This window comes from Oryzias latipes, chromosome 7 (genome assembly GCF_002234675.1).
Source record: "Oryzias latipes chromosome 7, ASM223467v1".
In the NCBI taxonomy this organism is placed as follows: Eukaryota; Metazoa; Chordata; class Actinopteri; order Beloniformes; family Adrianichthyidae; genus Oryzias; species Oryzias latipes.
The window spans coordinates 19063320-19087179 of NC_019865.2; the positions used below are offsets into that span (position 1 = coordinate 19063320).

Below are 23860 nucleotides of genomic sequence, written 5' to 3' on the forward strand. Positions count from 1 at the left end.
TTAATTTGTGGAAACGAGATATATTTTATTTTTTCCATGTCAGGACACGGGCTCCGTACTTTGACAGTTCCATGCTGGAATTCACTGAGCTCCTGAGAGCGGCCCATTCTTTCACATGAATTTATTAAAAACAGTCTGCTTGTCTAAGTGCTTGATTTTATACACTTGCGGCCAAACCAAGTGATTAGGACACCTGATTTTGATAATTTGGATTGGTGAGGAAATACCAGTGTATGTCTTGGGATGAAAGTATACTGAAACTACCAGTATGTAAACAGAGCTTATTAAAATAAAATTATTGTAAAATTGTAGCACACCTCATAATCTTTATGGTTTGCCTTTTTTATGCTGCAGTGTGTTGAAATCAAGGCTCATATTAAACACGGGCTAACTGCTTTGTGCTTTAAGTGTTACTACTGAACCATTCTGTTTTGTTTTTAATTTGTGATAGACCATCACCTACTGTCGGGTTTTTATGCTTTATGATAATTATCACTATTTTTTCATTATGGAATTGTAATCCAGGTTAACCATCACTAAGGTCAAACTTTCCTGCAAGTTTTTACACACTGTAGCTGCTATTTTGGTCAATTTTTCCATGCAGATCTTCTCAATAGCTGTGATGGTTTTTTTTTGCTGGGAAACAGACTTTAAAGGCCACTCCAGGGGGGTATTCCAGGAAGCATGTTTAAACTACCCTGACTTTAACCCGAAACTCTGTTTTCACAAGGCATGACACAGGAAAAGCATGTTGGATGTAACAAAACCAAGTTTGTTATTGTAACATATTTCCAGATAAAGAAAAAATGTTTTGGTCTAGAACAGGCCTTTCTTTGAAAAATAATCAACCTCTGAACTAATTCTCTGGTTCTGGCATTTATTGAACAAACAAAAACCGTCTCAAGATATCTATCTCCCAAAATAAGAAGCAACAACTTAGTTTTAGTTTCACCAAGCCACAACTTTATTTCCATCTTGGATATAAACTGTATAAATGAGATTAAATCAGCAACACTCTTCCACTCTTCGTTGACAGGGTCCCCTTACATTGTCAACTCCTGCAAAAAAAGAAAAAAAGAAAGAAATTAAAAATAGGTCCAAATTTTAACAATGCATTTGCTACAGTTTTAAAGGTTTTCCTCTTCTCAGGACAGAAATGTTGGCTTCAGTAATCTCAGAAGAACGAAAGTCACTGTATTAAATCATCACTGAAGAGTTACTTGAAATCCGAGGTTAAGTAAAAAATCTCACCATGATAGCATTGACGATGTCATTGTTGTTATTTTTCAGGGCGCGTACAGCCTTTGCCCGCGACACGTTGGCTTGCGACATAACGAGTTCAATGTCCTTCACTTCAACGCCAGCCTCGTCAACCTGTAACAAAATAATTATTTCAAAAAAGTTTCAATGTACTATTCAAATTTTAATGTCCACCCTAAATTGATTTTCCGACAAGTACCTCTTCTTCTTCGCTCTCCTCCTGTACTGTAGGGGTCTGTGTGTTTTCCTGGATGTTTGAAACAGCCTCTCCCTGAACTTTGAATTTCTCTGCGGCAGCCAGCTGGGCTTGCTGAGAAAGGTCTTCTATCTGCAACCCAAAAACAAAGAACAGTAGATGGTTTGTTAGTTGGAAAAAAAACACCTTCGTTTCCAAAAGTTCCTAAACCCGTCGATCAGTTTTGAAAGTTCTAAGCGAACACAAACAGCAAAGTCTCATTACCTTAGCTTCTCCAAAGACGATGTATGTGTCTGATGCTGGGCTCTTGTAGACGTCTGGTTTGGTGATGACAAACAGGATGTTTTTGGACTTGCGAATAGTGACCCTGGTGACCCCCGTTACTTGCCTAAGACCAAGCTTTGACATTGCCTATGAGAGAACACACAAATTAGACATTGTAAATAACAAATAACGATAGCCGCCTTCAGTTGACACAGCTGGAGTCATGATTACCTTTCGTGCTTTCTTTTCACTGCGGCTTTGTTTGGCTTTGCTGACTGGTTCCTCGTCAATTTCAGCTGCTGCTGCAAGCTTTAGGGAGGAAAAGTCATGTTTTAAATGTTTGAGAACTGACTTGGAGTAAATAAAGTCTGGATGAAATGAAAATCTCTTCTCAGAACAGAAAGGCTGGCTTCAGTAGACTCAGAAGAACGAAAGTCACTGTGTAAATCATCCCCGAAGAGTCAATCTAAAACCCTCAGTTAATCAATTGGGCAACACAAACTTGAGTGCTAAGTTTTCAAAAGTGAAAGGGAATTGTACCTGGGCTTGTTGCGTTTGTGTCTGGGCTGAGTCTTGTTCTTCCAGCTCTGGGACAGAATCATCGCTGTCCGACTCAGTGCCGGATCCTAAGAAAGATCAAGCAGATATATTTAATATATTTTTTCCCCTACCAAAAGCTATTTAAAAAATGAATAAACACGACAAAAAAATTCATTCATTCAATGGATGAAAGGATGAATGAATGAACCACAAAAAACAAGTTATAAAATTAAAAGACATCAATCATGTCTTCTTCAATGGTTTACCCATAATCAGGGCCCTTTAAATTTTTAAGAGTAGGAAGCCAATGAGGAGAAGATGGGAGGCTATCAGTCCTCTCTGGGGCGTTCACCCCAGGATTTTCTTTTTTTCTTTTAATTTAGACCATTTATATGCATTTTCCAGGCATCTGGGGCATAATTAAAGCTGATTTGAAAGCAGCAGAGAAGGGGGGTTTAGTTCCAAACATCTACACCATCTCTGTTGACAACTGTTTACCCCAACCTGTGAGTGCTCATCAAATTGGGGAAAAAAACAACAATTGAAGTGTCTTGGCTTTTTAACTGATCAACTGTTTTCTTGGCTATTCACAGATGCGCTTAAGAAGGCCTTTCAGTGTACACCAAAATGGCTGCGCACAATGACCAAAATTTTATTCCTTGCTCAGCAGCCAACATATTTTTACCGGCCAAATTATTACACCGTCTTACTCAGAAATACCTCAGTTGTTTCTAGTTTATGAAATATATAAAACAAACAGAGAGCAAATCACAAAATACTTAAAACACAAGATACAAATAACTTTTTTGTTTGTTTCCTGAAAAAAACCTTTTCCAAGGAACTCCTTTATCAGTTATAAGTTTATTAGTTTCGTCAAAATCTTTTAAGAAAATGAAATGGCATAAAAGTAATTTATAAATAGTATAACCACGGTGGACGTCCGTGCATCGTATGTTTGGATGTCCGCGTATCGTATGTGCTTGCATGAGGACTGTAGAGGAGGAACTTCGGAGAAAAAGATATTCCCCAAAAGAACAGATAATCAACATGACCAATTTGGTGCCAAATGAAACTTCTGTCAAAAAACAGGCGGCGACTGCTTCATTCAGAGGCGGTCAGTTTTTGCTGGGTAACAGCTCCTTTAGTGGTCCCAGATAATATATGTTAAATGTTTGTACTGCCTGGGAATGCATCCTATCTTTAATAATAAAAATATTAATAATCTAGGCAACTCTTGTTACATGAGTGTAGGTTCTATGACAAGTCACAAACACCATAACAAAATCTGACAGCCGGGCGGCGGCAGCTCTAATTGGACAATATGTAAATGTCTCTGGACGGCAACAGTCCATATCAAATAAACCACCGCAGCCGGGATTGCCAGGTGGACCTCTGGTCATTGTCGGGCCCCCGTTAACATGGGCCTTTGTCGAGGGCCCGTGCTGTTACCATATGGAGGGCCACAGTCTAAATTACGCCGATCAGAGGATTTGGGGGACTTCGGAGACCCTCCCATCAGTCAATTGTTGTGCTGTTGCCTTCCTGCCACTTGCCTGTCACTGTACTGGCATAAAGCGACCTCGGAATGTGCCCAGGCGTTCACTAACCAAAAAAATAACTTATTTTGATTAGCTGCTGGGTGTGGATTAAAAAGTGATAATGCACACATAAAAAAGAAGTTACAGTCACATATCTTAAATGTTCTATATCAATGCGCTGGCTTCTTTAAGCAGGTCCGCTTCATATCAAATGCCATCCTTCAAAAATATTTACGGCCAAATGAGGTCTGATGCAAGTTTTTAGGGGCAAAGTACAAATATCTCTTCAGCTCAGATCAAACAGATGGACAAGCACAAAAAAGACAAACAGCTAGTACCATTGTCGATCTTGATCACAGGCTCCATGTTGGCCGGAGTTTTAGCTGGTGTAAGGATGGGTTTGGTAGGGGAAAGTGGTTCAGGGTGGATGTTATTTACCACAGCTTCGGTTTTCACAGGTGCAGGTTTAGCAACCGCCTCTGCAAAAGTGAGTTTTCGAGGAGCTGGGGCTAAAAGAGCAGGCTCCATCGGAGCTGGTTTTATTGAAACTGATGACGGTTCAACAGGCTTGGAAGCCTTTGGAGCCTCTTTTACATCAATCAACTTGGCCTCAGTAAGTTTAGCTGCTTTGTTTGCTGCACCTGGCTCATCACCCTCAACAGAAGTTGGTTTGCTGTCTTCACCTGGCTTTTGGGGTGAAGTTTTTGCTTCTTCAACTGCCTTCTCAGTCTTAGCAGGGGCTGTTTTCTCAGTCTTAGGGGGAGCTGCATTATCAGTCTTTGTGGGGGCTGGCTTTGCAGTTTCAATGGGAGTAGGCTTCTCAGTCTTGGCAGGGGCTTCCTTTTCCGCCTTAGTGGGTGCCGCCTCCTGAGCCTTAACAGTGGACGCTCTCCCCTGACTCTTAACAGGGGTCGCCTTGTCAGCCTTAGCAGGGGTCGCCTTAGACTTAGCAGGGACCTTCTCATCCTTAACTGGGGCCACATTCTCAGCCTTAGTGGGGGCCGCCTCCTGACTCTTAACCGTAATTACCTCAGACTTAGTGGGGGGCTTTTCACCCTTAACTGGGGCCACCTTTTCAGCCTTAGTGGGAGCCGCCTCCTGACTCTTAAATGGGGTTGCCTTCTCAGACTTGGTGGAGACCTTCTCACCATCAACTGGGACCACCTTCTCAACCTTAGTGGGGGCCGCCTCCTGACTCTTAACCGTAATCACCTCAGACTTAGTGGGGGGCTTTTCACCCTTAACTGGGGCCACCTTTTCAGCCTTATTGGGAGCCGCCTCCTGACTCTTAAATGGGGTTGCCTTCTCAGACTTGGTGGAGACCTTCTCACCATCAACTGGGACCACCTTCTCAGCCTTAGTGGGAGCCGCCTCCTGACTCTTAACTGGGACCACCTTCTCAGCCTTAGTGGGAGTCGCCTCCTCGCCCTTAACAGGGGCCGGTTTCTCAGCCTTAGTGGGGGCTGTCTCCGGACTCTTAACTGGGACCACCTTCTCAGCCTTAGTGGGGGCTGTCTCCGGACTCTTAACTGGGACCACCTTCTCAGCCTTAGTGGGGGTCGCCTCCTCACCCTTAACAGGGGCCGCTTTCTCAGCCTTAGTGGGGGCTGTCTCCGGACTCTTAACCAGGGTCACCTTTTCAGCCTTAGTGGGGGCTGTCTCCTGACTCTTAACCGGGGTCACCTTCTCAGCTTTAGTGGGGGCTGTCTCCTGACTCTTAACCGGGGTCACCTTCTTAGCCTTAGTGGGGGCCGCTTTCTCAATTTTAACGGGGACCGCCTTCTCTGTCTTAATGGAGGCTGCCTTCACATTTTCATCTGGCTTCATCCCCTTACAAGATGACACTTTAACCTCCTCACCTTGCTTCGAACGCATGCTGGGGACTTTTTCAGGTGGTTTAACAGCTTCAACAGCAGCTAGCTTGTCCTGGGAAACAGTGACAGGGGTGGACTTGGGATTGGAAATATTTTTAGGAGCTTCATTACCAGCTGGTCTAGAAGCTTCAGCCGGTACAGATTTGGGCTCATTACCCTTCTTGCCTTTTGGTGATGTTTTGGAGGCAGGGGCCTCAGCTGAGGTCTTCTCATGATCAGATGCTGGAGGTATTTTTTCAGCCACAACTATTTTAACTGGTTTCTCTGGTGGAAGCAGTGGAGGAAGCTCATCGTCTGCAAAAACAGCCAGTGGTGCTTTTTTAAGTTCACCCGGTTTTGGAGAACTTGAGAGAATGGTGTCTGAAAATGAAATTGGGGCTGCTGCAGCTGGCTTTGAAGCAACTTTAAAAGCAGCTGGAGGTAACTGAGCTTTAACCTCAATCTGAGTAGTTTTAGCTTCACCAGTTGCCATTAGTTTGGGGTCTTCAGACATTTTGACATTGTAGTTAACCTGCATGGGGACAAATGCATCTCCCTTCTTAGCTTTTCCTTGCTTTCCAGCCTTGATAACCTTTGGTGTAGGAGAGCTTCCTAGATTAGCAGGGGAGTTGCTAGCTGGGGAGGCCAAGGGAGATTGCCCATGTGATAGAGGGGTAGAAGAAGCTGATTTTGGTGAGGTGGGAGATGAGGAAGAGGCAGACATAGAGGAGCGTTTTCTTCGGCCTGGGACAGGTTTAGGGGCAGAAGAACCCTGCACATTCTTAGCATCTTTGCCTTTGGGCTTAGCAGGTCCTGAAGCTGCTTGAGGTTTCTGGGTAGAGACTGGGGCAGGGGAGGCAGCTGAATAAAGAAAGACTTTTAAAAGATGTGACCCAATTCTGGAAATCTTAACCATGCAGGTTAAATGTGACCAAACCAAAAAGCACTGGTTGCTTATGTTAAGGGTAAAAAAAAAAAAAACAACAAATCTCCAAAACTTTAGTTTGATACAACTTGCCGCAATTATGCAATCACATGGAGATAAATCTAAACAAAACAAACTCATTCTATATTTCGTTAGAATGCAAATTGTATCTGGCATCACATCAACTCAAAGAAAACGCTAGGTCAGGAATGCACACCACCTCATGCTTTCAAAAAAAGTAAAACAGAACAACTCTAACCCTGTGCTCACACATTCTCCAGCCGGGTCCCACCTCGACAGCACTCCGAATCAATGTTGTTGGCTTCAAATTTTGGCAAGACGCTGGACCCGGTTGTGTAGTGCTGTGACAGTGTGCGACATCTGATCAGCGCGGTGATGGACCAGCAGGGGGTGCGGTGTCGCGGTAGCCATGAGCCTGACAACCATAAAGAACGCGGGGCAGAAAGCTCCACCTTTGTTTATACAGACACGTAATGTTGCGCTGCATAAAATAGTTTCCAAACAAAACATGTAGTGATATTCATCGAAATCTAACAATACGCGTTCATGTTTGGTGTTACAGAGTGAAGAAGAACAGTAATACCCCCCCCACCACCACCCCTGACCTGACTGGATGCCGTGTCAACCCAGGGTAACACTAACCCAAAATCCATCTATATTGGAATGAATCCTTATAATAGAAACCTTAAAATGAATTAAGGAAATATCTGAACCCCACAATAGTCGATTGCTCATCAGCATTTAATGACTGAATTTGTACTATATATTTGCTTTTTCACAAGCAGGTAACTCAGATAAACCCACATGACCCTCAACAGACAGCACTTGACAAACTAATGTCTCTGCTGAGTCAACTGTCAGTCGCATTGAGACAGCATTTCAAACCTGTCCCTGGGTCTTCCATGCGACTGTTTAAACATTTCTGATTCAGGTCATAGACCTTTTGCAGAGACCTCACAATGACAGCCAACAAAGCCAGGTATATTTGCGTTAGGTAGGATTGAAAACATTCAGGGCAGTGTACACCAAGGGCCCAGAGCGCGGCTAGTCTGCAGCTCACCGCTCCCCCAGGGGTTGGGTCAAGTGCGGAGAACAATTTCCCCATTGAGGGATAAATAAAGTATAAATTATAAATTTAATTAAATTTTTATTTAGGGAAGCAATGCACTAGAAAATCTGTTTGAATTGAAACAGCAGCAGCTAAAGACCATGGGGGGAAAGTTAGGGTGGTAGGGGGTACCAGTTAAATCGTAGCTGTAAAGCACTTAAAAGTCCCGCTTCAATAATATGTTGATCTATTGTGTAAGCATTCCCAATGGTATTTTAATTATGACTGTCATTTTGAGGCAAAATCCAAAAACCTGTATCGTTTTCTAGATCAGACTCTGTGAGGCACAGCAATAGTTCCATAAAAATCTGTCTGCAAGTTGTGTGTGGGACTTTGGCGCGCAAGTAAGCCTCAACAGATATCCCATTATCCCTTTGTTTACACTGTCCTGCTAGCTTACGACCTCTCATAACCCCAAGCTGACATTAGTGGAGCAACAAAAAGGCTCCACTAATAAGCAATATTGGAGCTATCCAGCTGTAGAATTTTGAACCAGATGCCAGCTCAGACGGGGACAACGAAGCATTCATGTATCCACCGTATGTGACTGCAAGTGCATGCATCAGAATGGAGCGGAGCAGAGAGGCTTTGGCCCATCTATTTAAGGTGCTGCATCACAACTGACAGCTTTTGTGAACTGCAATTTTTCATTCTGATTCACCACTTTTTATATAAAGAAATACTCAAATGCAGTTTTAAGCCTAAATTCTTTTTAGGTGTGCTCTATCAGAAAAATGCTGTAAGAACATGTTACTAACACCTATTTTCTTTGGAGTGTTTGGTAAACAACACTTTACTAGAGGGAAATTATTTTTTTGCAACGCTTAATTTACGTTTTTATTAAAGGAGTGCTCTCAATTTCAAATCAGTGCATCTTCCTCAAAGCCACAGGAACTTCGAACATGATGCTTTATCCAATGAACAAGTAGCCATTTCTTTCATTCCAATTCCTAAAAACCTGAGGCACATTGACCAAAGTTTTATAGCAACAAACTGAGCTGTTGCTGAACAAAGAACACTTTAATTCCTTATTCAACCTCTCCTTTCAGCTAAATCAAGGGGCTTAAAAGCAACATCAACTTAAAATGTTTCAACTTTGTTTATACTGGATGACCAATGGATGAGTGTTTGCATTCCCTAAATCACCAGCAGTTATAGCTGTTCAGTAAACTAATAACATACACCCTAAAATAGAGCTTTAAAACACAAATTCAAACTCGAAATCGAGGTAAATCAAAACTCTCTAATTTATGTCTACAACTCATAATACATTGTTTAAGCAAATTTTTCTTAATTCTGTCTAAAAGTTACAGTTTAATTAATGTTGTAAACCTATTGTGCTCCTTATATTTAAGTATACTAAGCAGCACAAATGCCCCACTCCAAAGTCAGTTTTTTTATGTTTGCATAGTTTAAATAATTTCATTATAATTTATAAATACTTGTTTGGTAGTTTTTCATAAACGGCACTGATTTGAAACACACACCACACACAAAAAAAGCACTCAGCGGAGGCAGCATGCAGTCTGTGGCAAATCCCAAGGCCAGAACATGCCATCACAACCCATTGCATCAATGAAAGAGGGGTTCTGGATTAATTCTTTCATTTTACATTACTCAAGATCTTTGGGAAATAAAAGTAAAAACACCCGCGTGCGACCACCTGTTCAGTGTCTGTCAAACTATCTAGGCAGTTGTAACTCAGTGTCTGAGTGAACCCCTTATGACCAGCCAAATAAACGACGATTCCTCTTACTAAGAATATATAGAAGCACTCATTGTAGACGTCTTAACGTCTTTTTCGAAATCCAAGACCCCCACTTCATTCATACTCCATCAAACAAGCATATGGAAATAAGTCAATGATACGAACCAGTTTCCACTTGAGGCTGCTGCATCTCCTGCTCGGTGATCGGGACAGTTTCTGTCGCTTCACCAGGCATTGTTGTCGCTAGAAGACATAATTACACGTAGTGTTTTACCGGCAAATCAAACAGTCGACACACTTTAATCAACACTATTGTTCGGTCATCACAGAACCTAATCGTTTATCGTTATCATGGCCGGTTGAACAGGTGACGAACCCATGCTTAAGCGACGGTTAGCTCCCGCTAAGCAGCGACCGCCCGAGCGCCTGCTCATTCGCCTTTAACCGCCTTTTCCTGCCATTGCCATCACTTACATCGGTAACCAGATGGCTATTACTTTAATAGACGTACATCTGGCATCAAAACGCTCACTCCAAGTCACTCAGTTCGCTACTAAAAAGTTACATATCGTGCTCCCCCATTTTGAGCTGCTTGTCAATGCTTCAGCAGCACATTCTTCACTACAGAGAGGCATTACAAGAACAATAATTCAACCAACGTGATGGTCACATCTCAATTAAACCAGCCAGGTCTTTAGCAAGGGCATACATGTAGGAAAAACTGCCAGATGATATTGGATTTCAAGCGGAGATCCTCACCAACTCGGGACGCTAATTCCAAGATGGCTGTGAGAAAGAACTCCTGACCCCAGTTTTTGCGTAATATCCGGTGGAGCACCTTTCTACTTCCGGTATCATTAGAGGTAAAGTCTGGTGTGCTGTGTAAAAACGTTTCAATTTTTGAATCAAACTTATAGTCTTTTTATGCATTAAAAACAGCCTTCTCTTCGTAGAAAGCATTGAATATATCTAGGTTAAAAAATTTGGGAACACATTTTGTCATAGTAAATGTTTATTGTAATCTTTTAAAGAGGCTTCTTTTTGTCATTTGAATCAAATTTTCTGTCAGATGGGTTTGGCATGCTGGGAATAAATTTACACTATAGAAATTAAATATTAAGTATTTGTAAGAACTTTTAAAAAATGTTTTGTTAAAAATTTGGCTCTGCAAGCTTGCAAATAATGAACCTCAGGGTGCCTGTTTTTTTCTTAGTTCAGTGGTTCTGATCAAAAATGATAAAAATTATACCAACTGTGCAAATAAGTTAGTATGGGTGTCTTCAATAATTTAGTCTTAGTTGTGGTCATTTGACACACGCTTTTATCAGTTATTTAAATTGGTTGGTAAAGATTATACGCCCTTAAAATTTTTGTTCACTTTAGTTTAGGAGACACCTGATAAAGAGACATCCTCACAAACATATCAAAAATATTTTTGGAAGTGATTAATACTTTGCACTCTAATCAAATCCCTGTTTTTAAATAAATCAATCACAAAAGGTTGAACAAGAGCTTAAATTTAATACATTTTATTGAATGCCTCACAAATATTTATACACCAGCAAAATGTTGGAAAAATGTAGAAAATTACAAAGATTTGATACAAAAAGATATCAAAGTCACAAGAGTCAAATGCACAAATGCATAAAGCACTACACATCCATCACCACATGTACTAACAGACAGTAAAATCTGTTATTTTTAAAGCACGAGTTTGATGCCTGTCAGAATTCCATTTGATCATCTGGAAGAAAGAAAATTCAGCAAAATGAAAAAAAGAAGAAGAAAACATGTTTTAGTTTGAAAAATGAGAATTTACCACTCTTTCTGAGAAGTTCTCCCTTCCAGGAACGAGTCATTCCATCCAGGAAAGAATCAAAGTATTTCACATACTTTGCCAGGCTGGTTCTTTTGTAATCTGAGGAGAAAAAAATGACTTTTTTTGGTTTCTGTGTGAGTTTTAAAAAATACAAACTCTCAAAAATGAATGATAAATACTCTCAATAGGAAAGTGGTACGTTCTGTTACTTTACTTGTTACAGTAGCCCCGTTACGTAAAGCCCATCAGTCGTTACCTTACATTTTTTACACATAACAGCGTACATATTTTAATGGCAGGGCATATTTCAGTATTCTTGTCTTTGAGCACCTCTCATCTTCCGAGTCTCAACTGCATCTTTCTCATTTTCTTTGTCTTGGGATTCCTCCGACTTTTCCTCTTCTGTTCTGGGACGATCCAGCTCCTCACAGATGCGACTTTAATACAGCAGAGGCCTCGTTAGTCTTCCTGCATCAAACACACTGAGGGATGCCGAATTCTTCCCTTACCTGATTGTAGGCACAACAAATGGATCAAAGCTGTCTACTTCTTTGAGATCTATGGGAACTGAGATCCGACCTGAAAAAAATAAGAAGTGTTTTATCAGTGTATTATCAGACTACCGGTAGTTAGTATTCAGAGATTATTTAACTTAATGTTAATGGGTTTGAAATATAAATTAATAACTATTTGTTTTTAGTAGGCTGCGAGAAGTTGAAGCTGGGGTAGCTATGGTGCTCTGGGGTTCTGTAATCTTTTCCCATCTACTTCTACCCTTCCTCTCCTCCATTATTGATCATCATTCATCATTTAGTTCTCCATGCCTCTGTTTGGTGCAGTGCGATTCATGTATTGTCCCTCTTTCCCTCTCCCCTCCTGGGGATTGGGAGTGCTTCCAGATTCCAGTTGGCTCATCCGTGCTCCTATTCCTGACCGAGTACCTCGTCTCTGCTCCTGTTCCTACACCTGGCTGTGGTTCTTGTCTCAGGCTCGACTCGCGCCCCTGGCTGTCCCCCCAACCACGGCTGGATGAAGCTCGTCTGCTGGACTTTATATATGTAGTTGTAAAGTTAGATAAGTTAGTTCTTCTCTATGAGTTCTGGTAAATCGCCTGTCCGTCCTGGTGGAGGATCCCTCCTTCATGTGGGCACCCCTGAGGTTTCTTCGTTTTTTCGAGTTTTTTCTTACTGCGAAGGGGGGTCTAAGGGCAGGGATGCCAGTCTAGCTTAGCTTAGTTTGTTAGTTCATTTTAGCATTTTCCTATTGAACTCTTTGTATTCATGATCCTTTTGAGTTCATGTTTCACTTCGAAGCCCATCGAGACGACTGTTGTTGTGATTTTGGGCTATACAAATAAAATTGAATTGAATTGTTTTATTTGCTCAATTAAATTTTCTTCCCAAATCTTTTTTTTTTCATGCTGCATAAAATAAAATTAAAATCTTCTTGAAACTTCTATTAGTTCTTTAATCAAATTGCTGTGAATCAGGAGCAGACGACAAATGTTTAAAAAAGACCGTATTTGTGACAGAGGTGACAAGCTCCCTGCTTCGTTCCATTCTGATGCATCCACTTGCAGACATTTTGGACCTCTTGGTTTTCCTCCTCCGAGCTGGCATCTGGCTCAGAACTGTGCGACTGCATTGCTCCGATATTGCTCACCTTTTTCTGTACTGGTAATGTTGGGTGGAGGTGAATTTTTAATGAAATACTGCCCTGCCGCTCTGCAGAAACTGTCGTAGAAAACAACAGTTTTGTTTGTGTGTGGCTAAAAACGGAATACCGATAATAAAAAACCACTGGGAGCACTTTCCAATGGACAAAAGATTATCTGAGTGGGTCTTTAACAAAACAAAAACAATGACAGAAGTGTCTGTGTCCAGATGAAACAACCAAAAGCTTATTGTGAGTCATTTAAGAGCTCAGGAAGTATTCAAGTTTTACTGGAATATGAAAAAAAAACAACCCACAGACTGCTCTGTCTTTTGTTTTCATTGAGCGCAATGCTAAACTGCAAATATAACTGAAAGAATTTGGTGAACTCTTGAATAGTGTAATCCAATATAACAATAAAGGGGCAGGACAATATTCATCTTCCAAAGCCCAGTAGTTCATCTTGTCTTCTATTTTATTTCAAATAGTTTACAACAGAAAGCGTGCAATAGCTTCAGTTATTTATTTCAACAACAGTCACCATTCCAAAGAGAGCTAATTATTTTAAGTAATAACAAAATATCGCATCTTTAAAGGTTTGCTTTTAATCCTTAATTTGAAAGTTTGACAGTTGTTGTTTTTTACATTCTTGTATGACATTTGCATTTTTGTCAAATCTGGCTTCATATTTATATGAATTTGTCTTAATGACTGCAAACTTTCTGCTCCTTTTAAGGCATAATCACCTGTTTTGGGATGGACACTGAACGGACTCTTGAGCAGATGGTTCACCCCTTTGCTGACGTTCACGTCGAGCCGAGGGTAACAGTACTGCAGCATGATTTCTTTTTCAAAGTGTTGGCCTTTTTTCACAGTACCCTAAGAAAAGAAAAAAAAACAGACGTCCTTCTGCACAAGAAAAAAAGATGTTATAAAATAAACCTATAGAAAAGTACAAACCTGCTTATTCTTAGCTTCATTTTTTATCATTTTCCAGAGTTTTTCTGGTTGCTTCACACCTTTCATTTTGGTCTGCAATTCATTTCTGACATGTTTTTGTGTATTAAGGTTGTAATTGTTTTATCTTATTGGCTCATATTAACACAAAACTTGTGACTTAAAAAAAAGGATATCTTCAGGCACAAGGGCCAGCACTTTGTCCACACACTCCTTGCGACCCAGTATGTCTTGGTCCTGCACCGCGTATTCCAGAAAGTATTTCTCCACCACTTCCAAAGATGCACTGTTAAGATTACAAATGTGGGAAATCTGAACAAACTGAAACCTAAACAGAAGAAAATGTTCAATTCTAGTAAAACAGAACAGTTTGATGCTTTAAAAATGGTTAAAAGTCTCCAAAAATAAAAGATTCACACCATTCACTGATGTGGGACTGCAGATAAAAATAGAATGCGTTTGAAACATTAAAATGTGGGTTATTACCTGATAAAGGGATGAATTGGATCTGTCAGGACCACTTTCTTCACCGTCTCCTCACCGCCCTACGAAGCAAACATGAGTTCAATAAACAGAAACTGAAAAAGAGAGATTTACAGGAACTGCATGAAAATGTATCAACAATGTTCCCTTATTTATGGAAGTTTTTTTTCCACCCATAATTCAAAATAATATTCAATTCTCAATCAACAATTAAATTTGCAATTTGATCATGCAATTTAGAAACGCATGTGGCAGATGAATATACCAAACTGACAAATGTTTTGCAGTTTCTTTAGAATTTTGACAGAGAAATATCACGGCAAATAGAAAAGCAATAGAGTTTATGTTAAATTAGGATGAATGTAAAACAAACAAGTAACTGAAATATATATATTTTTAATAGTGATTTATAAACTGGAAAATGTATTTTCAATATGCATATCCAAATTCCACATTGAATTATAAATTGCAAAATCCATTTTTACTTGTAATTTTAATTATGGTAACAAAAACCTATGACTAGTGGTTTTTATTTCAAATTACATTTTTAAAAATGTAACATTGAATTCTTATTTTACATTGAATTTACATTTTAAAATGGCAAAATGAATTGTCAGTTGGGAACTGAATGTTACTACGAAGAAATCTTCCACACTTGTCTCTATTTTTTAAACAAGCAAACCTCTTTCGCTTTTGTTTTTATAAACTGTTAAATTAAACCCATTTGCACCACATTACCTTGACCAGACTGAGGTATTCTGCCACAGCGGAACGTCCTGCGGCAGAGAGCTTCCGGGCAGCTTCATCACACACCCAGCAATGCACTCCTCTTCTGCCGGAGTAAACCCACAGCAAGTGCTGGAAACCAAAGTCGTCTGGAAATGCCAGAAAGCAGACTGCGGCTTCAAATAGGTGTGGAGCAGTGAAAAAGAGGTGAAGAGACACTGAAGACAAACCTCGGAGAGCCCTGTCCAGAATGTGAATGGCGATGGTCATCAGCGTCCAGCACTTGGAACAAATATCTGCAGCACTACAAGTGAAGTTTTGACATATTTAGTACATTTATGGAGAAAGCAAAGACATTACAAAGTAATGGCATATCAATAGTTCTACCTGCAGCAGGTGCGGACATCATCGTAGTCGGTCATGTCAATGTCAAACACAAGCTCCTTCTCCAGAGCCTGGAAGCTGCCAGACTTTACGGTGTTGTGTTGGTTAGGCTGCAGGTGTAAAGGAAGCCATCAGCTCTTTCTGCATGTCTGCATTGATGCTCAGAGAAGCAACATCAGAACCACGGTTACCAACCCTGTGACTGTAAACTGCTCCAATGTCGATCTTGTAAGGGTTCATCTTCTGCATTTCCTTCTCCAGCTCGTTCTGCGTGCTGAATGACTGGTAGCGAACATAGATGTCATCCTTGAGAGTGAAGGAGAACTCCCGGTTCTGAAAGTAGTTTTTTTGCACTGAGGAGAAAGAAAAGCAGGAAGAAAGAAAGATCTGTTCATTTTATGAAACCAAACACAAGCTTTAGCTCAAACATTCGCTTGTTATTTTGACCAAATATTCAGCTAAATTAAACCATGAATTAGAATTCAACTTACAATAATATAAGGTTCTACTAAATAGATGTGTTTTAAAAAAACAAGTGGGAGGATTATATATATATTTCATAAAATCCTAATCGATGTCAATGTTTGGGTTTGTTGTTGTTACACAATCAGCTCTCAGATATCCTGTCAGCGGCTGAATAAACACAATCGATAACTTTAAGCACTCAATATTTGACAGTCTTTAGCGGTTTAGCATCCCAACATTAACTTCTTCTACATTCCACAGCGTGTGTTTGTTTATAACACTCACCTCCGCCGTAGTTCAGCCAGCGATAATATTGTGAGAAGGGGAACAGTCGCCGGTAGTAGAGCGGTAATAAGTCTGGGAGACAAGCTGGGTCGTAGTCTGAATACGACATTCTCATAAAGCTACAGCTTTGACAACAATTGTAAATGGTTCAAAAATACCAGCGAGACGCTAGCTTGTCTGTTCTTCTTGCTAAAACGCTCACTGTGGCGTTTGCTTGCTGCAGAGCGCGCGGGAAAACTTAGAACAGAAACAACCAATCACAGGGGACTTCCGTTCACGACGTCACCACAACCAGGAAATGTCCGTGCATCCTCTTTTCTGAAGTGACGAATTAGAGAAGGGTTATGGGAAATGTAGTTTAGTTGGAGAGATACATCCGAGGCGTGTAAAACTGAAACAATTTGTGCTGTTTTTGTTTAAGGATAGCACTCTTGCAAAAATATATAGTTTTAAATATGTTTATCTTTTATTTGTTTATTTTTAACTGTCTATAGTTGTTTTTGCTTAAGTATGTCCCCGTTACAGCTCTACACCATTGACTGTGTGTGTGTAGTTATTTCTACGTGCAGTCAATGCTCTGGACACAGGAAAGGAAAAAAGAAATAGATAGATAAAATTTATTACAAACCAATAGTTCAATCATTCATATAAAACCACACAAATACAATAGAATAAAAGAGGCCAACTAAAAATAAAAAGTCAAAAAAATCCTTATTAAAAAGGCAGAAATAGAAGTAAGATATACAATAAATCAATATTATTATTATTATCCAAAACCTAAATATGGTTTTATGCTATTGTACTTGGTTTCCTTGTCAAACTGTCATGAACAATAGACAATCAACAATAAATAAATAATGACAAACTAACAAGTGCTCAAGTTTTGAAGTTATATTTTCTAACTGACTGGAAAAAAAATCTTTCTTTTCCCCCTAATTGTTGAGCCATATAGACATTTAAACTGGTGAGTAGATTAAAAAAATAACAAGGTAAAACTTTTACGAAATTGTAGGCAATTTTCTGCTTTACTGTGAAAAATTTGAATGAATAAAATACTGACATATCCTACAAAAATGACGTCTTGCTGTGTTTCGTGTTCAGAAAACATTCTCTGGTGGGTCATAAAATATACATCTTTTAAGTGTCAAACATCCAATAAGCAGTTAATTTTGGACGAAATTGTAACTCTTTCTTTTCGAAAGAGATCCTTGAATTTGTGCCCATTGAGAGACTCCTAAAAAATGTTTTAATAAGTATTTTACCACTGAATGAATATTCACAACTTATTTTGCCTTTAAAAAAATTGAATCTGTAAATTCAATACGGGCCCAAGTCCAAGAAGTTTGTTTTTCCAGGAAATTATTTTAATTGCATAGCTTAAAGGGAGGCAACACTAAATGATTAATACTTTACCCAGATTTAGCACCAGATCACAGTTTACAAATGCTATAATATGAAGCACCTCACTTTTGTAATTTCAGAGGACTAGTAAACTAAAGTCTCTGGACGTGGGCCCTTCTTGAATTAAACAGAAGTAACATCTGGAAAGAATGGACAAACCACATATTTATCATCATGAATCTTTATTTTTCAAACTGTCACATTCTTAACACTTCTTAGGATCAGTTTCTATCCAAACCCTTTTTCTGCTACATGATAAGTGCTAGTCAGATTTGTTTTCCTCCTAAAATGGAACAGGTTATCAAAAAGATACATCTGATCTTCATATTGAGACTCGTCATTGCCCCTAGTATCTCAAACTCTTAAGTCATTGAGGAACTGCTGAGCCTCTGGTAAAAGATATTTTGCCAACCCTTGAACATCCTTTACCTTTGCTGCCTTTACACCAAGTTGCCCAATTTCCTTTGCTGCTTTCACTTCTTTTTTGGTATTGACATATTCCTTGCCTTCAGCATGTAATCGTTTTTGTTTGTTTCTGGCCCATTCTTGTTAATTAAGTTTTCTTTTTGGGCCTAATCTCCTCATCACATGAATCAAACTCCTGCTGCACGGGCGCTGCCATATTGGATAACTAGTGCTGCCATCTATGGGATAAAGCTAAACCCATGGAAGAGAGGCCCAAGTCCAGGAATTGGGCCCCTCTTGCACTCAATGCATTTTAAATGCCAAGCATAGTCAATCGATTACAACGGAATTGGGACGTTTTTGCACATAATCAGATAGCTTTTCCCTTGAAGACCATAGAACATAAAAGATCTCTATTTTGAAAAATTGTGGACCTGGGCTCCTTTTGAATTCACCGATTCAATTTCCGTGTAGGCAGAAAGGTTGGAAATATCGGGCTGCTCTAAAATAATGCACTGTTCTGATCACACTGGATTAAAGAAATCTGCAGTGCTTGGAATAACGTAGGCCAGGGATTTCTTTTAGATGTCAATATGGAAACATTTTATGCTTTGGTCATTTAATACAGAGAACCTAGGAGACAAAATCAATAGACACATAATGGACATGAATTTGGTCTTCCAGTATTTGCACGAGAGAGGAAGTGGCTGCTGACGCACTCAAATAAACGTGCAGCAGTGAGAGTTTGAAGAGTTGAATGGAACATGGACATTTCTAGAATGAGAGGTGTCAAGGTCAGATTTGACAAAGGCTAACCCCTACCCTTACCCTCTCCATCCTAAAATTTTTTATTTTTTTAAACAATGAATCCACGTTATGAACATTTTTAGTATTTATTACAGATAGATTTGCATTTTAGTGCAAAACCCAAACAAGTCTTAAAAAAACTTTGCCTCTTCAATCAAAAAGCCATGATCATTTAATCAAAATTGTCAGTTTTACATGGTGAGTGGCAGTGCTGTCTTTAAATGTTCTTCCTTTCTTTTTTTTGGTGCAAGGACAGTTTATGGATGTGTAAATAGAGCTGTGACGGTGTCGAATTTTTCATCACCGCGGTGATGAACCACCAGGGGGCGCGGTGTCGCAGTTAACCGCAGCCCCCCCCCCCCCCCCAAAAAAAACAAACAAACAAACAAACAAAAAAAAACAACACAATAATCCTCTGGCGGCCGCATCGGAAATAAATACAATTACAACGTACTATTCTTTATTAACAAACAACAGTAACAACTAACAACTGCATATCTAACTGGTGAACTAACTATAGGTGTTGTAGATTGACTGTGTGTGTGAGCGCGGAGCGTCTTGTGTAGGAATAGTAGGAAGGTGCGCACACGTGTGTTGGGGGGTGTGTGTTGATTCTTCTGCAGCGGACCGCTCTGGAGCTGCACACAAGTTTCACTTGTGCTCTCTGGTACAGACATCTTCTCAGAATATTATTAATTATATTGCCCAGTGATAAGCAGACTGCAGACACACTGTCACCTTTCCGGTAGCCATGAGCCTTACACCCATGAAGAACGCGGGGCAGGAGGCTCCGCCTTTTGTTAATAGAGACATGTAACGTTACGCTGCAAAAAATAGTTCCCAAACAAAATATGTTGTGATTTTCATGGAAATCTAACAGCGCGCGTTCATGTTTGGTGTTACGGAGTGAAGGACAACAGTAATACCCCCCCCCCCCCCCCCCCCCAACACAAAATCCTCCGGCGGGCGGCCGTGTCGCGCACTAAAGAACGCACGCAGCTTGTAATGGAAATTAATAATTAGAAAGCAGTAAATTTTTCGTATTTCCTTGCGAGACGGAAACTTCTGTTGTAGAATAAGGATGTGTGCTTCTGAAAGCGCGCGCCTGTTTGTGTAACTGTAAAGGGAGCCGCGTGACACGTGCAGCGCACTGAGAGCGCGCCTACGAGAGAGAGAGACAGGCGCGGTCGGAGAAAAGGAGAGAACAGTCTGAAAGAAAGAAGGAAAGTCTGAACACAGGACTAGCAGAAAAAGTAAATTATCAGCAAAGATGAATGCGTGTAATGTGTTTATTATAGTTCCAATCACGCACCATAAGCAAAACGTAAAAAAAAGTGCGTAAAAAAAGTGCGGTGATGAGGTAATCACCGCGGTGAAGACCTCATCACCGCGGTGATGCGGTTATCGTCACAGCCCTATGTGTAATCCATTATGGAATGACAAAGAAGTTTTGTTTTGAAAGATAAGGTACCACACATATGTTTTCTGCACATGCCATTTAGTTGTTTTTGCAAAACTCAAAAGAGTAGTAAAACTGTAGAAACTTTAAAAAAAGATTCCTGTAATCTGAACATATATTCCTTTAAAACAACATGTTTGATTGTGCTCAAAGACCATGGATTTTTGCTCTCCTTTTATTGTCCTTTCAAATGTCACATTTTAAAGAACCCCTGAAAATTTACTGTGTTACATTCTTGGACAGGCCAAAATGAATTATATGTGGTAGAAGATTTTATGGCTGAATGGGCATCTTTGTGGCCTGCTTCTTGCAGAATGATTCTGGCACTTTAGACCTTTAGAGGGCGCCACAGCTCTGGGTATTCTGTCAGTGTTGTCACATTTAGAGAGCAGTGGATCAAATACAATAAACAGAAACAGTGAATCATTCAGTAAATTGAAACAAGACTGTCTTTATTAGAATGGAAAATGGCACAAGACTGTGGCAAAATAAAAGGGAAACTGGTTCACCAAAACTCACCCCTTTAGCTTTTATTTCTGAGAATTTAAATATGGTAACTTTGTTACATGTTTACAAACTAAAATACCCAAAGTTACCAAAGCTTAGACTCATGCATTAAATTTCCCAGTACAGGATTACTCAGCCTGAGGACTGAGTAAACATGCTTCACAGTTAAGCAACAGACACATGAGTATCTTATTTGTATTGTAAAATAAATTAAAAAAATCACATTTAACATTCATTTAGTTAAATGATAATCTAAAAAGAAAACATATTTAAAGTAATTTAAAAGTCACTGCAACTTTGCTGCACCAGAAAAACATGCAACCTTTTAACATGCCTTCATTGTTTCCAAATTACTGCAAGCAAATACATTTTTTAGGATTCCCTAAAAAGGAAGACTCGTGTTTTTCTATCTTTCCTCCTTGAAGCTTCTGAAAGCAGTCAAATGTATGTGCACGTTGCATGGACGTCCTTTGACCACTTTATCTTACAAAAGGATACATCCACAATCTTGGGTACAAAATGTTATCCTACATTGTAACTCACAGTGTCAAATGGTTATGGGACATGTAACACTTCATTCACTGTGATTCTCTAAACCACAAGTTCTGTCCTGAATTTTGTAAGGTGAATTTTGGTGACAGTGTGTAGTATTGTATTTTCTGTACAATAAGTCATAGGGTCATAGGGTCAGTCATCAGAGTTTAAAAGAATACCACCACATTTGAAAATTATTAGCTGTCATTTAAGTCATGTTTTCATTTTGTACAGGCCTGTAGAAAGATAAATAAAAATCTATTCTGAGGAGTGACATTGAACAGCACTCCAAACAGTTCTATTACGCACATTTTTCAGTACCGGTCAAGAAAAAAGAAATCATGTCTTAGTTGACAAGAACGTTTTTCTTAAAAGATGAAAAAAATATATGAATTATGTGTAATCTAAATGTAATACATTTCCACATGCCAAAGTTAAACATTTCAAAATTTTGAGCCTTTCACACACACACACACACCCCCACACACACACACTTGTAATAGAGCTAATAGATTAGCCTCATCAGCATAAGGCCAAACTTTATTGGACATCACAAATCGATCATGCATCCTTTTAGCCATCTCGACAAGACACATTATTTACCAGAACACAATATTTTCTCTTATGAAAAACATCTGACAGCCCTTTAATGTTGCTATTGTGATCGTTCTGAGAATCTACGGTCATTTAAATGTAGCATAGAGTGCTGCAGGCTTCATGAATTACAATGCATTTCATATAATAAATGTGCAACAAGATGATCATTCTTTGTCTCTGTACTAGAGGACATCAGGTCCAGTTCAATTGTCACATTTGTTCTTTCCTAATGTAAACAGCAGGGTCTAATGTGTGGAAAAACTTTGAATTTAGCAAAGACATGACCTCAGAGTAAGGTAGAATGTTCTTAAAATTCTCCATTTATGTTTTTTTGATGTGGAAAACAACAGTGAGCTGAACTTTATGAAACTAAAATCTGAATGGTCGTTAACTCCTGTTTACTTATACACTGCAAGTCTTTTGTGGTCCACATGGATGAAGTCATTTACTCGTCTGTTTGGGAGTCAGCAAAAAAAAAAAAGAATCCTTAATAAACGATGGGGGAAAAAAACACGATTTTGACATCTTTAGTTAACTTTACATTTACAATTTCCTTAGTGTATCCACTTTCAGTTTAAAAAAGAAAACTGGAAGTTAAACATACTGCCAAGAAATGTGATATTTCCTGGAATAGGGAATGAGACAACACAAAAATCCCCATCATGTTATCTGCTGTCCAAAATAAACAGTGTGAAAGATCCCCATACCTCCCATGTGACTGCTCCATGACTGTTCATCACTCAGTTATCAGAGAGGATTTAGTGTCTGCCTCTCGCACCAGGCAAAACAATATATAGATACTCAATACTTTATTTATTTTTTAGTTCATTTGACACAAATGAGTAAAAATATAATAAAAAATGACTGATAATAAACACGGTTCATTCTGTCAGGCCTCACAAAAATGTCAGTTTACTCTACATTCAACAGGCTGAAGACAACCCTGACTTTATGTCTGAGTGTATAATTTTTTTAAACAAGTGTTTTAACTTTGCTGCTAGTTGCATGTGTCCAAATCCTTTATCAGCTGAAAATTTTAAAATGACAAAAAAAAGTCCACTATGTTTTTCGTTCACATCTTTTGATATTTAATTTTATGTTTTCTTTATAAACCATAACTCTCATTAAAAGATTCATTCATCTTCTTCCATTTTGTCCCTTTCGGGGTCACGGGGCTGCTGGAGCCCATCCCGGCCACTTGTGGGCGAAGGCAGGAGACGCCCTGGTGGCCAGTATGTCACAGGGCCACAATCACACATCCATTCACTCTCACATTAACACCTATGGACAATTTAGAGTTGCTAATTGACCTTTGAAGCATGTTTTTGGACAGTCGGAGGAAGCCGGAGTCCCTGGAGAAAACCCACGCATGCACGGGGAGAACATGCAAACTCCACTCAGAAAGGTCCCCCGTTGACGTTCTGCTTTAAGTCCCCAAACCAGGAACTTGAACCGGGGGCCTTCTTGCTGTGAGGCAAGAGCACTATCCACTGTGCCACAGTGCAGCCATTAAAAAAATGCTGTATCTATCTGTAAAGTAAGCAAGTAGAGTCACAATAAAGCCTTTTTAAAATGGACTTAATCTAAAAACAGGATTTTTACTATATTCACAGTATAATTCTTTCTAAGTAAATCCACGCTTTTTGGTTATTTTGTCCTTACTGTTGTTTCTGAACCAGTCTATTAAACTTTTATAAGATACATGTCCAAATTGATTTTAAGTTAAAATTTTTAAAATGACTAAAAAGTCCACTATTCATTTTCATTTACAGGTTTTGATTTTTTTTTTACATTTTATATTTTCTTTAGAAACCATAATATCAATATTTTTTCATTAGAAAACATGAAATATTACTTTATTTGTATCTGTTATTTATTTACAACTGTCTATAAATAGATGGGCATTTCAAAGATGAAGTTAATCTAAAAAAACGGGTCTTTAATATAAATATTTATAATTTACTT

The 23860-nt window shown here is 39.3% G+C and overlaps 2 protein-coding genes and 2 non-coding genes across 10 annotated transcripts; all 4 read right to left on the bottom strand.

Moving 5' to 3' along the window:
* Nucleotides 1–940: 940 nt before the first annotated feature.
* naca (nascent polypeptide-associated complex alpha subunit) lies at nt 941–10371 on the bottom strand. Of its 7 annotated transcripts, none has more exons than XM_020704346.2 (10): nt 10173–10278; nt 9579–9656; nt 5323–6512; nt 4137–5130; nt 2261–2346; nt 1952–2029; nt 1721–1867; nt 1460–1588; nt 1252–1374; nt 941–1058 (listed from the first exon to the last, which is right to left on the bottom strand). In XM_020704346.2, the coding sequence occupies exons 2-10, from the start codon at nt 9646–9648 to the stop codon at nt 1044–1046; spliced, it is 2832 nt and encodes a 943-aa protein (XP_020560005.1). In that variant the 5' UTR covers nt 9649–9656; nt 10173–10278; the 3' UTR covers nt 941–1043. The 7 variants fall into 7 exon arrangements, with proteins under 7 accessions (XP_020560005.1, XP_023812902.1, XP_023812903.1 ...); XM_023957134.1 differs by having other exon boundaries at nt 4137–5061; nt 5203–6512; XM_023957135.1 differs by having other exon boundaries at nt 4137–4777; nt 5168–6512; nt 10173–10277.
* LOC111947700 lies at nt 1141–1215 on the bottom strand. The gene has a single exon (XR_002873592.1). It is a non-coding gene; the product is annotated as a small nucleolar RNA SNORD59 (small nucleolar RNA).
* LOC111947701 lies at nt 2107–2180 on the bottom strand. Its single transcript, XR_002873593.1, has one exon. It is a non-coding gene; the product is annotated as a small nucleolar RNA SNORD59 (small nucleolar RNA).
* Nucleotides 10372–10914: 543 nt separating the features above from the next.
* Nucleotides 10915–16430, bottom strand: prim1 (DNA primase subunit 1). The gene is made up of 13 exons (XM_004070807.4): nt 16186–16430; nt 15631–15788; nt 15439–15545; nt 15282–15355; nt 15064–15200; nt 14329–14387; nt 14019–14128; nt 13846–13937; nt 13632–13764; nt 11742–11811; nt 11563–11669; nt 11233–11331; nt 10915–11157 (listed from the first exon to the last, which is right to left on the bottom strand). The coding sequence occupies exons 1-13, from the start codon at nt 16298–16300 to the stop codon at nt 11138–11140; spliced, it is 1281 nt and encodes a 426-aa protein (XP_004070855.1). The 5' UTR covers nt 16301–16430; the 3' UTR covers nt 10915–11137.
* Between the last annotated feature and the right edge of the window lie 7430 nt (nt 16431–23860).